General features: G+C 44.3%; 1 protein-coding gene across 1 annotated transcript in view; it reads right to left on the bottom strand.

Moving 5' to 3' along the window:
* Positions 1 to 3,463: 3,463 nt before the first annotated feature.
* The window catches only part of LOC147429020 (protein translocase subunit), a 31,849-nt gene continuing 20,487 nt past the window's right edge, over positions 3,464 to 14,825 (bottom strand). The window contains exons 2-3 of the mRNA XM_086495489.1: positions 4,061 to 4,182; positions 3,464 to 3,962 (exon numbers count right to left, since the gene is read on the bottom strand). Of these exons, the coding sequence (XP_086351615.1) occupies positions 3,789 to 3,962; positions 4,061 to 4,182 (296 nt within the window). The 3' untranslated portion in view covers positions 3,464 to 3,788. The remainder of the gene's footprint in view (positions 3,963 to 4,060; positions 4,183 to 14,825) is intronic.

Raw genomic sequence — 14,825 nt, 5'->3', positions numbered from 1 at the left:
CCTGCTTTGCAAAAAATCACATAAAAATTGCAATCACTTGCAAGGATCTCAACCTGCATTGATACCATGGTCATGCAAAAGGAAAGACCTTTGCATAAAGAGAGAGGTGAACATGCACATTGAAGCTTCACCCAACCAACTCCCTATATAGCCAAACTCTGTCCCTGTATATATGAGCCCTTTCCATGTGTGCACCTCCTATGTTAGCTAACCTCTGTCCTCTTAGGATAGATCCTAACCCTTAGGCTTGTAGCCTCTAGGCTCTTGGCCCCCAATAGCTTCTGTAGGCAACAATGAAGCTTAGAACATTGATTGGAATGAATATTTTGAGTTTTACAAATATCGAGCGATTGTTCGAGCAAAGAAAAAATCGAGTAAATCACATCAAAGCCTAAACTCTTTCGTGAAGGATAGTACTTTGTGAAGAAATTCTTGAGCCTATGGTCCCATTGCACTCTCCTTAATCATTGAAATTTTATAATTAAACCTCTTGACATAGCATGGGCTACTTTGAGAGGCCTCATATACGATACAATGGTATTTTGTGATTGCTCAAATTCTCCTTGGTCACCTGGTTTTGAATACATATCATTGCTGGTATAAGTTGGCTTGATAGTATATTTGTCATTGCTAATTTTTAAGAAAACCACCGAGAAAATTAATTGGTTTTTTTATAAGAACATTGACCAACTTACTCTGATAAAAAAATATCCTCGTAAAGTGATACTTGTCAAAAAATTATAGAACCCCTGTGATGAAACTATGGTAATTTCCACAAATTTGATATATTATTCAGTGTCCTTATTTAATGCTTTTGATTCTAGAAAATATATTGTGCATGAGTATTCTTACATAATATGCCTCGAAGAATTTAACTCGGGTTGTTATGCTCCCACACAACACTGATACCACAACCATACGAGGTGCCTCCATTGCACATGATACAAAGAAGCTCGTTTTTTTTTTTCCAAAAAGTTTTTTTAATCAGTAAAAAGATGCCCATCTTCAAGTAAACCATGACCTTTGAATTTTGATCTTTAACTTCTCGTCTCAAGACACATTCTAATTTATGGATCTTGAGTTCAGGACTCGTCAGATAGATGATGTCTTGCAGGATTGGTAAGTTTCACTGGCTGTAGGTGACCTTTATAGAGAAGAGGGAGCATAATCTCACACATGTTGTGCACCTTGCGCTCCATGTGCAAGCAATTGCACCTTCTTCTCCCTATATCTTTAGCTCATGGCACCGCCTTCTATCTGGTCAGTCTAAAATTCGAACAGCCTAGTGATCGTTAGCCGGTGGGTATCTCCCCCGCCCCCCCCCCCCCCCCCCCCCCCCCCCCCCCCCCCCCCCCCCGGGACCACGAAGTCTTAATGACCCCCAAGGGGTGGGGGTTGAAGCGCGAGAATCTTGAGGTGAAAGGCTTGGAAAAAAGTCAATGATAGGACAATGATCACTTGGATACAATGAGCGAATGACTCACAAAGAGCATGATGATTGCAGGGATTGATACAACGAATATGTTGATAGTGATGCCGATGATGAATGTAGAGACCAGAGTAGATACCCTAGCACTTCAAAAGGGCATCAACCACAGGAACTTGAGTTGTTCAATGTTTACCAAGGTAGTTTCACGTTTCATGAATCGTGATCAAAAGGAAGGGATTGTGCATGTGTCCACACTTATGATTGCTAATACAAAAGATGTTGTGAAGAGAGATGAGCTAAGGTTGTTTCCATGACTCAGAATAAAATTAGCTGATCTTTGGATGAGGAATTAAATCTCTCTAGTATGAACCAACTTTCAATAGGTCAATTGTATACAATGGAGAACTTGGGGGGGGGGGGGGGGGGGGGGGGGGGGGGGGGGGGGGAAGGGGGGGGGGATTACGCGGGCTCCTCCTAAATATCAAACTCTTATTGTGGTCTCAACTCCACAAATGGCTCCTCCCCATTACCCACTAAGCCAATCACCATTTATTTTCCAATACAGACAAATTTTCAGTGCTTGAATGCCAATTTGTTCAAACAACGTTAGAATAATCAGTCTTTATTTATTCGCACCACCTAATAAAATAATCGCTCCAACACTTTATGACATGGGATAGTAAATGAAGCTAAAGCGGTGGGATCAACAATGGAAAAGCTCGGGCACAAAACCAGAGGTACACGAAAAGTAAACAAGGAATTTGGGGGGAGTGAACTTTATAACAATGTGAACTCAAAATGGTTTCAACAAGCCACATGTGCCTCTGTGGTTAGCTCATTGGGCTTCCATCCGGGTTGTAGCTACGATCCCTTCTATATTCATCCTCTTTGTCATGGTCTCTTTGTCTTTAAGATTGATCTTTTTCTACGTGGTCGTTGTAGTCATCGTCATCATCACCACCACATGCCTCAAGAAAAGGTTGATTGTATTCCCATTCATGGAAATAAAATTAGCCCATACCTCTTAATCTCTTCACAGCATCTTTGAATTAGCAGTAATACGTGTGGCAATTATATAACACACACAATCTCTTCCTTTCAATCACAAAAGGCCCCCAAGATGGACAACACAACCATGATCCATGGCACCTAAAATCCTACCTCGGTAAACATTCAATAGATCAAGTTCCTATGGTTGATCTCCTCGTGAAGAACTAGGGCTTCTATCATCCCGATCCCTCCTACTCTGGTCTTTGCAATCATCATCATCGTCACCGTCGGCATATCCATTGTATCTATCCATGCGAGGCAAGATATAGTCGTTGCCACCAAAGTCAAGCAAAGCATGTGACTAACGCTAGAGAAACTCTTGACGAGGTACTCACGAACCTCAGCGTCGTTCTCTTTGAGGCTTTCGGAAACGTTTGCTACTTCTCACTCTCATGGGCAAGGTCGATGATGCCAATGTTGGCATCCAGCTCTAAAAGAGGGACAAGTTGAAAAAGAGGGTTCGCATCAATTTTGCAACAGGGCTGACATTCAATTCCTTCTGAAGTTTTACTGTGTCACCTGGCAAAGACCCTTTAGAGGCATTGCCACGCCTTTGCAGCACCTATGCACATTCCCCTCAAAATGTCAATCAAATGTAACCCAAGAGTCCTCTACAAGGATCTTAAAAGTCTCACTATGTCAAGAATTGCAGAAATGGCAAGCCCATATGTGCAAAGCAGCCCTAGAAAGTAACAAAATAGGGATCATACTCCATGTTAAATTGGAAACCATCCACACATACTGGGGATATCAGTCTCAAGCCCATCAGTTGGTTTCTCTCAACTCTTTCTCAAAATCAAACTAACAAGCTAAAGAGGGATAACGTTCAGCAGCAAAAAACCCATTGAACCAGTTTTTCCCATTGCGGAAAGAAAGCCTTCAAGCCAAAATTCACTTCCACAATGGAGAATTAATCTAGGAAATGCTCCCCCACACCCCCCCCCAAAAAAAAAAAACAGCAGCAAAGAACATCCGAGCTTTGACTTTTGCATGCTACAAGAAAGTTCATAAATTATATAAGCCAGGTTAGGCAACGATAGCCCACGATGAGAAAAACAACAAAAATAGCCCTAGCATCGATAAGATTATAAACATTCTAACAACTATTAGAGTACTAACGCGATCATCCAGACACTAGAATATAGGCAGACCATCAACCACGTCTTCTAACGTGATCATCCAGACACTAGAATATAGGCAGACCATCAACCACGTCTTCTATTCCTTGGTGTCCGGGCACCCATCATCAAAGCAACAAAGATGTATGATTTTCTGAAAAACATTCCTTTAGAGAGCCAACTTAAAGGCTTCAGGCTGCAGCCAGTTCTTGAGCTTGCTGAGCTTCAGCTTCCTTTGCTTCTGCTAGCTTCTTTTCTTTCCAAGCTCGAGCCCGAGCTGCGCCCTCTTTCCACCGCTTTTTTCGCGCTTCTAGTCTCTTGGCATCAGCTGCTTTGCATTGTGCAATACGTTTCTGAGCCTCTGCCTGAAGAAATGTCAAACATCAAATCACCAAGAATTTGAAAAGAAAAAATTGCTTTTCATAAAGTTTGGCAGATCGACATAGAGTAACACTGTTAACACCTTGATAAAAGCAGCTTTCTGAGCCATGCGCTTCTTTTGATTTCTGTTCTTCACACTGCCTTTGTTAGGCTGTGAAGATGGGCACTCCTCATCTTTTCCCACTTTAATCCACGCATAAGGATCTGCCATATTCACAAAAACTCTCTCTCTCTCTCTCTCTCATGACACGTCTCTCTCTCAAAGACACATTTATTTGATATGGAATGTAAAGAAGCATGAAAAAACTTGATAAGTTTAGATGCTCACAACGATAAGATAGACTAGCAAAAGCATCTACATACATACAAAACACTTCTCCAAAGAAATAAAAGGTGGGAAGTTAATTGACAATTTTTTCGAGCTCAAGAGAAGGCGCAGGCATGTAGTAAATTTTAGAGAAAAAAAAGGCACCACTCATATGGACATGTGTATGCATTGCAAAAATCTATAAGTGCAACCTGTTAGAGTTCAGCCAGTGATGGCTCGAGTATCTCCCAGGAGTAGATTAGAGAGTGTGGGCTGTTTTGTGGTTGTGCCCGGCCGTATCTGAGGTTTTCTCGGCAATCCACTCCACGGTGTTGCCCAACCGGTAGGTTGGCATGAGGCGGGACCCCTGTTCCTAGGGTTACCCGGGGGTCAGAGTCCCCATTGTTTCTGCATTTCTGCTACTAAATGTGTGTTGCGGGTCACTTTCAGTGGGTTTACACATTTATTAGCATTTTGGCCATTTATTGAGATCGTGGGGTTTTTATGCAAGGTAGGGCAATTTTCCTATTGCCCTATATATGCAAGCCCCCCTTGTACATTTGGCATGTTGTATCCATAAGCAGAGCTTCCAACGTTTGGGCACACCCTCTCTCTAGCGTTTTATCCCTCTAGCGTTTGTGTGTGCGGCCTCTCTCTCTCTCTCTCTCTCTCTCTCTCTCTCTCTCTCTCTCTCTCTAGCATTTTTTTGTGCACCATCAATCTCTCTCCCCCCAAGCATTATTGCTTGCCATCTCACCCCCTTTCTCTAGTGCTCTACTTCTCCTCCGTTGTGAGCCCCTACATGCACACATGCACTTGCAGATTGCTACCCGTGCCCGTTCAAAGGGTGGTACGCGATAGGAGTTCGTCAACCAGGCAATCTGTTGCGATAGATCGGAGATCCATTGGCTGCCCATTCCCGAAAGGAGTTTTGCTCGCTGCTGCATACGAGATCATCACCCGATTCACCCTTTTCCGTTGGACCTTTGACATGGTATTAGATCCACGGCGTACTCTCGAATCGGATTGGTGATCTCTACGAGTTTTTTGATGCTGCAGTTCCACGACAGAAAGAGATGGTTTGCTATTTTTTCTGCATTTTTCACTCATTTGGGCTGATTTTGGATGTAGTGGGCAGATTTGAAAATTTCTCTTCTTCTACCTCGACCTAGCCTCGTCACATGCCCAAGTTCTCCCACACGATGGAGAGGAGTGATGATTCCGACATAAATTCAATCTGTGATGAAGTAGTACATCCTGAGGTAGCTACCGGAAATGGTGCAAAACCACCCGTCAACGAAGAGTGGGGAGATTGGTCCCAGTTTTACTCTAGCGTAGGTAATCAACCAATCAAGATACCTACCCTCCCTACCTTTCCCTCGGATCGGAAATTGAATGGCGACAACTATGCTATTCGGAAAGCGACCATGATGGCGGTCTTCGACTCTTACGAGCTTGGAAGCTTTGTTACGAGCAACTTTCAAAAGACAAAGGATCTTGCGAGACTGAAGTTATGGGAGCGTGTCAATACTCGAATCCCGTCTTTCATAATCCTCAACAGTACACCATCAATCATCACTCACATCCGATTGATGAAGGACACGAAGTTGATTTGGGATTGACTTTCTTCACCATATGATCAAGTTTCTCCAATGAAACGGATAGCCTTAGAAGTGCAGTTGAGGACCTCGCATGTGAAGAACTCATCCATGAGGGATCACATCAACAAGATGCAGGAGCTTCAGCAAAAGATACTTCATATGGGAAAGCTTAGCAGTTCAAAGGACATGGCCATCCAATGTAAGGTGCAGCAGATGTGAATGTTGACTTTGCTCAAGATGAGTGCTCCGAACTGTGCTCAAGGGTTCCTTTTACAGAGAGAGAGATACGACACCAGACGGTTCTCGAACCATCCTCCAAGGGCCCCCCTCTCTATGGTGAGAGAGGTCTATGCTATTGATTGCACAAATCTGGTACAATGGTCTAGATGCAATGGACTTGCCAACGATGTCGACAACAATGATGACAACGACGAGGACGGGCTGAAATCTGAAAACGCTAAACTGCTGAAATCTGCAAAACCCTCGCTTTCTACTGATCTCTGACATTGTGTCGACGAGGACGGCGATGGCGACGACGCGATGACGATGCACTGAAAACGCTGATGCTGAAATCTGCGGACAGCGGGCTGAATCTGAAAACGCTGGCTGATCTGACGGTACGGTGAGGATCTGTTGCGGGTAGGTGAGATCTGCAAGGCTAATGGCTGAATCTGCGGTGTCTAAGTGCTGAAAACTGAAAACGCTGATGTGTTGGGCTGATCTGACGCCGGAAATTGCGAACGCTAGGCTAAGTGCTGCAAACTGAAAACGCCAGGCTGAATCTGCTAGCTAGAAAATGCAAGGCTGATCTGTAGCAAAAACGCTAGGCTGAATCTATTGATGAAAATGCTAGGATGTTTTGCTTCTGTTGGCTGAAAACGCTAGGTCTCCTGCCGGTCTTGCTGAGAAGGTGCACTGCAAGTTACTGGAACTTCTGCTGAAAGTGCTAGCGCTGGGTTTCTTATATAGTGACTTAACAAATTTGCCCTGCCCAGTTTTCCAACAAAAGTAACTTATTAAATAATAAGTGAAAAATGGATAAATTGGGAAAATGGATTCTATGCACTCTAAAATGCTCATGATGGGTACTAAATGTCACGTTGATGATTATGTTGTGTGCAACCAGAGGATATGCAACTACTATAAGTGCCTCGACATGCACGGCCTGCGCACAGGCTCACAAAGGAGCCAGGACACTTCCTAAGCTGACCTGAACCCTAGACCTGAAGTAGCTTGTCCACATGCACATAGGGTTAGATGTGCACGTGACATCCAACTTTTGATCCAATTACCTCCTCGGCATACCAACTTCTATTCTTCCTTGATTACTAGTGGCCAACTCAATATTATTTCTTGGGACCAGATTGTTCCAATCGTGTTGGACTAGGAGGAGCGGTTCAATACGGGGAAGAAGTAAGGCTCCAAAGCCTTGACCAGTTCTTCCAGCAACAACAAGCAGAAGGGTAAGAAGAAAAGCCACAACAAAGAAAAGAAGAGTGATATTGAAAAGGAAGCCTTGAAGGCGGATCGGCATTGGGACAAAAGGCCATTATTGGCGGAAGTGTCCAAAGCGAGTTGGAGATGCTTCGACATCTTCGCAATGGTGGTGCAGACACCAACCTTTATATACCTAGATGAATTCAGGATAAGCCCAGATTCACCCTTGAAGGAAAGTGCAAGGTATAGCCCCATGGTAGTCACCCACAAGACAATATAACCATCAGCTCCATCATGCATAGTATTGACTAAATACCACGACATCCCCACTAACGTCGTCATTGCCCAATAGTGGGTGTAGAACTAGGTACTAACATATGCTCCCCAACACAACACACACCACACGCACACACACATGAGCATACATCAACACAAAGTTCAGAGTGCTGTCATGACTCCCGAGATCAAGGGCAGACTCAGCCATAATGAAGCCTAGCACTAAAAGAAGCATTAAATCCGAAAAATTAGCACAAAAATGAGGTAGTTGATAGGGCATACGCACCACAAAAGATAGAAAGAATTAGCACAATATCAACTGGTCGTAACTCGGATGAAAACTTCACAATGGGAAGTCTGCATGTCCGCAATACGACTAAAGAATATACCTAGATGAATCCAAGATAAGCCCAGATTCACCCTTGAAGGAAAGTGCAAGGTATAGCCCCATGGTAGTCACCCACAAGGCAATATAACCATCAGCTCCATCATGCATAGTATTGACTAGATACCACGACATCCCCACTAACGTCGTCAGTGCCCAATAGTGGGTGTAGAACTAGGTACCAACATATGCTCCCCAACACAACACACACCACACGTGCACACACATGAGCATACACCAACCTTTGTTCATTTGGAGATTCTACCCTCTGAAGACTCGTCAAGGACATCGGAGGTTGCGACTTATTGCGGTTCAGGATGGTCGTGATCGGATTCTGGATAGTGATGCCACACAGCACATGACATCTTCGAAGGATCTTTTGTCTAGCATGCAGCAACATTGGTACTATTTTCATTGACGACAAATCTGTAATCCATATTCATAGCAAGGGATTTTTGGAGTTGATTCCAGTCGGCAAAGAGGGTATGCATACCTCCAAAGTACTTTATGCTCCGAAGCTAGGATATCATCTTATGTATGTGCATGAGGTGTACAAGCTGGGCATGAAAGTGATTTTTACAGAGGATGCGGTGTCCATTCGAGATTGTGACTCCGGCAAAGAGGTCAGAGGAGGCTTGATGGAGAATGGACTCTATAGGCTCCATGCTCTTTCTTCAGCAATCAGGATACCTACAGGTGATCTTTGGCATTAAGATTTGGTCATTTGAACAATGATGCTCTTCGGCTTGCTTTTCGTGAGCACATGCTTACAGACTTACCACATGTTGGGAGTAAGCATGGGAAATGCATTACTTGCATTCATGGGAAGCAACATCGAGACGCTACTCAGAGGCATGCTACAAGCTGAGCTATTGCTGCTTTGGAGTTGGTTCACACCGACCTTCGTGGACCTAAGCAGACTCCTTCCCTTGGCAAAGCTCTCTATTTCATGTTGCTGGTGGACAATTTCAACCGCTTTACTTGGGCATACACAAGTCTGAAGCATTTGGCCTCTTCACGAATTGGCGCACTCGTGGAGAAGAAGAGCAATAAAGTGTTGGAAGACAATTTTATCGAACAAAGGTGGGAAGTTTACCTCCAAAGCATTCATTCAATTTTGTGCGGACCATGGCATCAAGCGAGAGCTTACAAATACCAAATCACCTTCAAAGAATGGAGTTGTGGAGCGGAGAAATAGGACATTGGTTGAGATGACACGGACTATGCTTCAGCATCGAGACCTGACAAAGTCTTTATGGGCGGATGCAATTGCGACGGCAGTTCAACCATAAACCGATCTCCAACCTCTTCAATCAAAGCGACGACCCCATTCGAGCCTTAGTTTGGTAGAAAGCCCGATGTCTCTCATTTTCGAATATTTGGGAGGGATGCATACATCTATGTACCGAAGGAGCGCATGGCGAAGTTTGACCCCAAGTCTAGGAGAATGCTTTTTGTCGACTACAATACTCTTTCCGAAGGATATCTACTTTTTGATCCAATCAAGAAGGATATTGTACTCAATCGTGATGTCATCTTCAACGAGTTTCTTCCTTCAGAGGGGCTTCCACTCCCAAGTCTTCCATGACGGCCCTACATTTGTTGATACTTGGAGATCCAAATTATGATTTTCCTCTTGAGGTTGATGAACCCTCTTCTCCTATTCTTGTCCCTCAGGCTACTACGAAGGAGGAAGCACCTGTTGCAAATGATGCGGATGGCAATGCGTCTCACCGTAGTGCAAAAATAGAGCCAGATGTACCAGTAGCTCCTTCCCCATGGAGCAAGTCAGACAAGTTACCGAAGTGGCTGTTGGAGACCTTGCGAGATGCGATGACTTCATATTTTCCACGTGATGTCGGTACGACAGACGCTCTCACCGACTTCAATTTGTTGAGGTAGACGGGACTTTGTGTAATAAACTTGGATACCCCAAGTCAAGATTCTGTCGCAACACAACAGAGATTCACTTCAAAACATATACCTAGATGAATCCAGGATAAGCCCAGATTCACACTTAAAGAAAATCAAGGTATAGACCCATGGTAGTCACCCACCAGACAATATAACCATCAACTCCATCATGCATAGTATTGACTAAATACCACATCCCCACTAACGTCGTCAGTGCCCAATAGTGAGTGTAGAACTAGGTACTAACACTTCAAAACACTTCAAATTTAAGAATCAACACGGCCTGGTGTAGTTCTGTCCCAAGAGATATTGGACCCAAAGATTGGCACCCGTTTCAGTATTTCTTTTATATTAATCTTTGAGTAAAGTACACTTCATGCGGGTGCTCGCTCTCACACTCTACGTCTAGATGCTCTGAGAAGTGAGCCCCCTTGGGTCACTTATAAAGATTAAAAGGGTTGCTAAAAGCAGAGCCCCAAAAGCATTAAAACTCAAAAGCAATGTTTCCCAAAAGCAACTTAACTAAAATCTGTCACAAAAAGCAACAGCCTTGATTGTGGAAACACGTACAACCCAAGCCACGTCAGCAACCAACGTAAAACGCCAAAAATCCGTACGCTGCCACGTTAGCCAGTCAACGCGTTTTTCAACATCCGTACGGATTACCTGCTACGTCAGCATGTCTGCCACGTCACTGTCCGTGCAGTGCAGTCCATGTCAGCACGGCTTGTCCACCGATGCTGCCATGTCATCAGTTTGTGACATACCCCCCTCTTGAAAGAATTGTAATCACCCTCGATTACGCCTGCAAAACCCACAAAAGCCATAAACCAACTCAATAGACATTGAATCTTAAGTACCAATGCTAGACACGACACATCTAGCACTTGTACAAAGACGACAGTCACATCATAGGACATCACTCCACATCACAAGACAAATCACAGAAAAAATCATTCTAAATCTCAGACCATGACTGCCAGTAACATATTTAGTAGTCGCATCTAGATCCATCCCGGACCTCACTGATGCCCGATTAACTAATCCTTATGGAGATCATGTCTATAGAGATTTATGAGAGCGAAATGCTGTCACAAAACGGGAGCGTACACGAGCACTTAGAAAATCTGAAAATTATAATTCTTCGAAAACATGAGAGAAGGGAGAAGATCGACACAGTATTGGGGACCAGAAGATGGGATGGTCCCCCCGTTAAGAGTATTCTTTTATTCAGGGAGAATTCTTATACAAGCACGAGAACCCGAGGAAACCCCTCCGTTCTGTAATCTTAGACCCGAAGGTCGTGCTTTCCCGTAAAGGGCTTGGACACAAGGCCGTTCCTTCTCGTAAGGGACTTAGGCGCGAAGCCGTACTTTCCCGTAAGGGCCTTCCCGTAAGACGGGAGATTCCTGCAAAACAAACCACACAAAGCAATAATTCTCAAAGCGTACCAACACCTTATACCTGTCGCTTCTTACTCGGAGAATCAACCTCCGTACGCAATCGTCACGCGAACACTTGCAAATTCTGTCGCAAGGCTCTACTCCAGAATCCCAGCGCTGGTGCTTTTCTGCTGCTTCCGGCTCTCCTAAACTGAAACGTTGGCTACCCTTTTATAGGGTCTGACACTTGACAAGAATAGGGGTCCAAAAGCAGAGCTGGGCGCTCCTAGAGACAGGAGAGAGAAAATCGCGTTTTCTAGAGAGAGGAGAGAGAGAGAGAGAGAGAGAGAGAGAGAGAGAGAGAGAGATCGCAAATCAGCCCCTTGCCTTGGTTTTAGCACTGGCTTTTTCTATAAGGGCCTTGCTTGCTTTATTTTATTAATAAAAGGGCTGGTCACTTTAAAGTGACCGGCCACTTTATAAAATAAAGTGTGAACCTGTTCAAACTTTAAAAACTCACTCAGTTAGTTAAAATAATGCTACACGGACACATTCCAGGCGTCCCCGGGTGCAAGACACGACACAGATGCAATGCAGACACAGACTCCTCGCGGGAAAACATCTGTCCTCCCGCGACTGTTCCTGCTTTTCGTAAAAGGCTTCATTGAACCCATCTTTATTCTTGTGCTTGCGTTCTTACGCGTATTTTCTTACTCAGTTCGGATTTCCTCCTTAGCCTACGGGATGCCCCCTTACTGATGCACCCGTCACCCATCATGTGACGCATCAGAGGCACTCGTAACCCGGCCCTTTCCACCGAACTTACGGAAACTCCTTCGCAATGTTTACAGTCACCCATCAAATGACACATCAGAGTTTGTCCGTTCTTGATGGCAGTTCCTGTAGCTACAATCTTTTAAGAGTTCTTAGTGCACATCATAAAATATCCTAAGAAAGAGATTTAATCATTAAAAATAAGAAAATAGTCCAATTAGCAACATCCCTCTGGCTTCTAAACAGTTGACCTCAACTGTGGTGCTTGGACATATACCTTCAGTATCTCGGGATAAGCTGCTAATTCCTCCTGCGTCATCCACTGAGCATCTAGATTCGAATAGTTCTTAAACTTAACCAAATACTTCCGTGTTATCTTTCCGGATTTGAGAGACCGCTCCTGATGACTTACTATCTGCTCCGGTTGGAGTATTTCTTCTGTTTCCTCAACCTCAGGAGGTTCCTCAGCACTAGGCTGGCTTGGAGGCGGTCCCACATACGACCGGAGTAAACTAACATGGAAAGCATTATGGATCTTCCAATTAGGCGGTAGCTCTAATCGGAAAGCGACATCATTCACTCGCTCAGTGATCTTAAACGGCCCATAATAACGGGTAGAAAGTTTTACCACTTTTCCCTTATGAGACGCTTGTTTCTTAAGTCTTGCCTTCTCAAACTTGAGTAAGACTAACTGTCCGACTGTTAAGTCTAGATTCCTTTTGTGCTTGTCTACAGCTTTCTTATGATTTCCTGAGAGCGTAGAATAGCTCTCCTAACTTGCCCATAGGCTGTGTCCAAGTCCCGAACGAATTCATCTGCTGCAAAGATCTTATCCTTAGTTAAAAGGATGGGTGGAAGCAAAGGCTTACCATAGAGAATCTCAAAAGGTGCTTTCCCCGTCGATGAGTGTATGGTATTGTTATACGCATACTCAACAAGAGGCAAATATTTCTCCCAGTCAAATTGCCGGTCTGACACATAAGCTTTTAACATATCCAATACTGTGGAATTGGCTATCTCACTTTGCCCGTCCGTTTGAGGATGGTAGGCAGATGAGAAATTCAGCTTTGTACCAAGATTATCCATCAAGGCACGCCAAAAATTTCTTGTCATACGAGGATCTCGATCGCTCACAATAGACTTAGGCATTCCATGATGCTTAAAGATCTGTGCTAGAAAGACCCTAGCCATATGATCTGCTTTGATCGTTTTCTTGATTGGTATATACTATAAAGTGTGCTTGCTTGCTAAACCTGTCCACAATGGTCCAGATCGCGTCATTTCCAGTCTGAGTTCTAGGGAGGTCCATGATGAAGTCCATGGCAATACTTTCCCAAGGTTCATTAGGCACACGCAAAGGTTGTAGCAACCCAGGCGTCTTATGCCAATCATACTTCACTTTTCGGCAAACCAAGCATTCCCTGACATACTTATCAATGTCTGCTTTAAGGCTAGGCCAAAAGAAATATCTTTCCATTGCTAAGGTCGTAGGGAGAATACCCCGATGACCCGCATAAGGCGAAGCGTGTGCTTCATCCATGATCTTCTTTCTTAATGGTTCCGCCACACATATGGCCTGATGGTGGTAGAGATAACCGTCCCGAATGGAATAGGGAAACTCATTCTCTCCACGATGTAGCTTTCCCCAAATGGTGGAGAAGTCTGGATCATTCGGATATAAATCCGGTAGTGCTTCTAATTCTTGGTGATACACCGAAGTGATAGCGTTCACCCTTGGGCGCCTAGACAATGCGTCTGCGACTACATTCTTACTCCCAGCCATGTGAAGGATCCGGAAGTGAAACATAGACAAAAAGTTTGCCCACCTCATCTGCTTCTCAAATAGTTTCCTTTGCGTAAGAAAATACCGCAAACTCCGGTGATTCTTGATCACAAAATCCGCTCCTAGAAGATAGTGCTTCCAGTTGGATAAGGCGTGAATCACAGCCGTGAGTTCCTTTTCGTAGATTGATGCATGCAACTCTGCATCCTTAAGCCGTCTGCTTTCGTAGGCCACTGCATGGCCTTCCAGGTTCAACACTGCTCCGATGCAATCGCCTGAAGCATCGCAGTGAACCTCAAATGGTTTCCTTAAGTCAGGCACTATCAAAATAGGTCCATGGCTTAGCAAGTACTTGAGCCGATCAAAAGCTCCTTGTTGTCTCGATCCCCATCTGAAAGGAATCTTCTTCTTTGTTAAGTCATGAAGTGGTCCTGCTACATGAGCAAATCCTCGGACAAACCTTCGATAATATGAACATAATCCCAGGAAGCTACGTACATCATGTACCGTAGTGGGAATGGGTCAATCTTCTACCACTCGGATCTTGGCAGGATCCATACTCACTTGATTGTGAGAGACTATATGGCCGAGATAGTGTATCTCTGAGAGAAAGAACTCGCTCTTCTTTGCATTCACATGCAACTCATGCTTTCGCAATTCTTGAAACACTAAGTCCAAGTGCTTCCGATGTTCCTCTTCTGACTTAGAGAAGATGAGTATGTCGTCAAAGAATACTCCCGTAAAAGCTCGATACGGGCTGAAAATGCGGTCCATCATGTGATTGAACGTCGCAGGAGCGTTGGTCAAGCCGAAAGGCATTACCAAAAATTCATATAGTCCAAAGGTCGTGCGGAAAGCAGTCTTATGGACATCCTCAGGGGCGATCCGTATCTGATGATACCCACTCTTTAAGTCTATGCGACTAAAGACACTTGCACCCTGCAACTTATCAAGTATATCATCAATCCGAGGGCTCAGAAAGCGATTC

The sequence above is a fragment of the Adiantum capillus-veneris genome, chromosome 22 (genome assembly GCF_014529385.1).
Source record: "Adiantum capillus-veneris isolate H3 chromosome 22, ASM1452938v2, whole genome shotgun sequence".
Taxonomy (NCBI): Eukaryota; Viridiplantae; Streptophyta; class Polypodiopsida; order Polypodiales; family Pteridaceae; genus Adiantum; species Adiantum capillus-veneris.
This window is presented reverse-complemented; position numbering and strand designations above follow the sequence as displayed.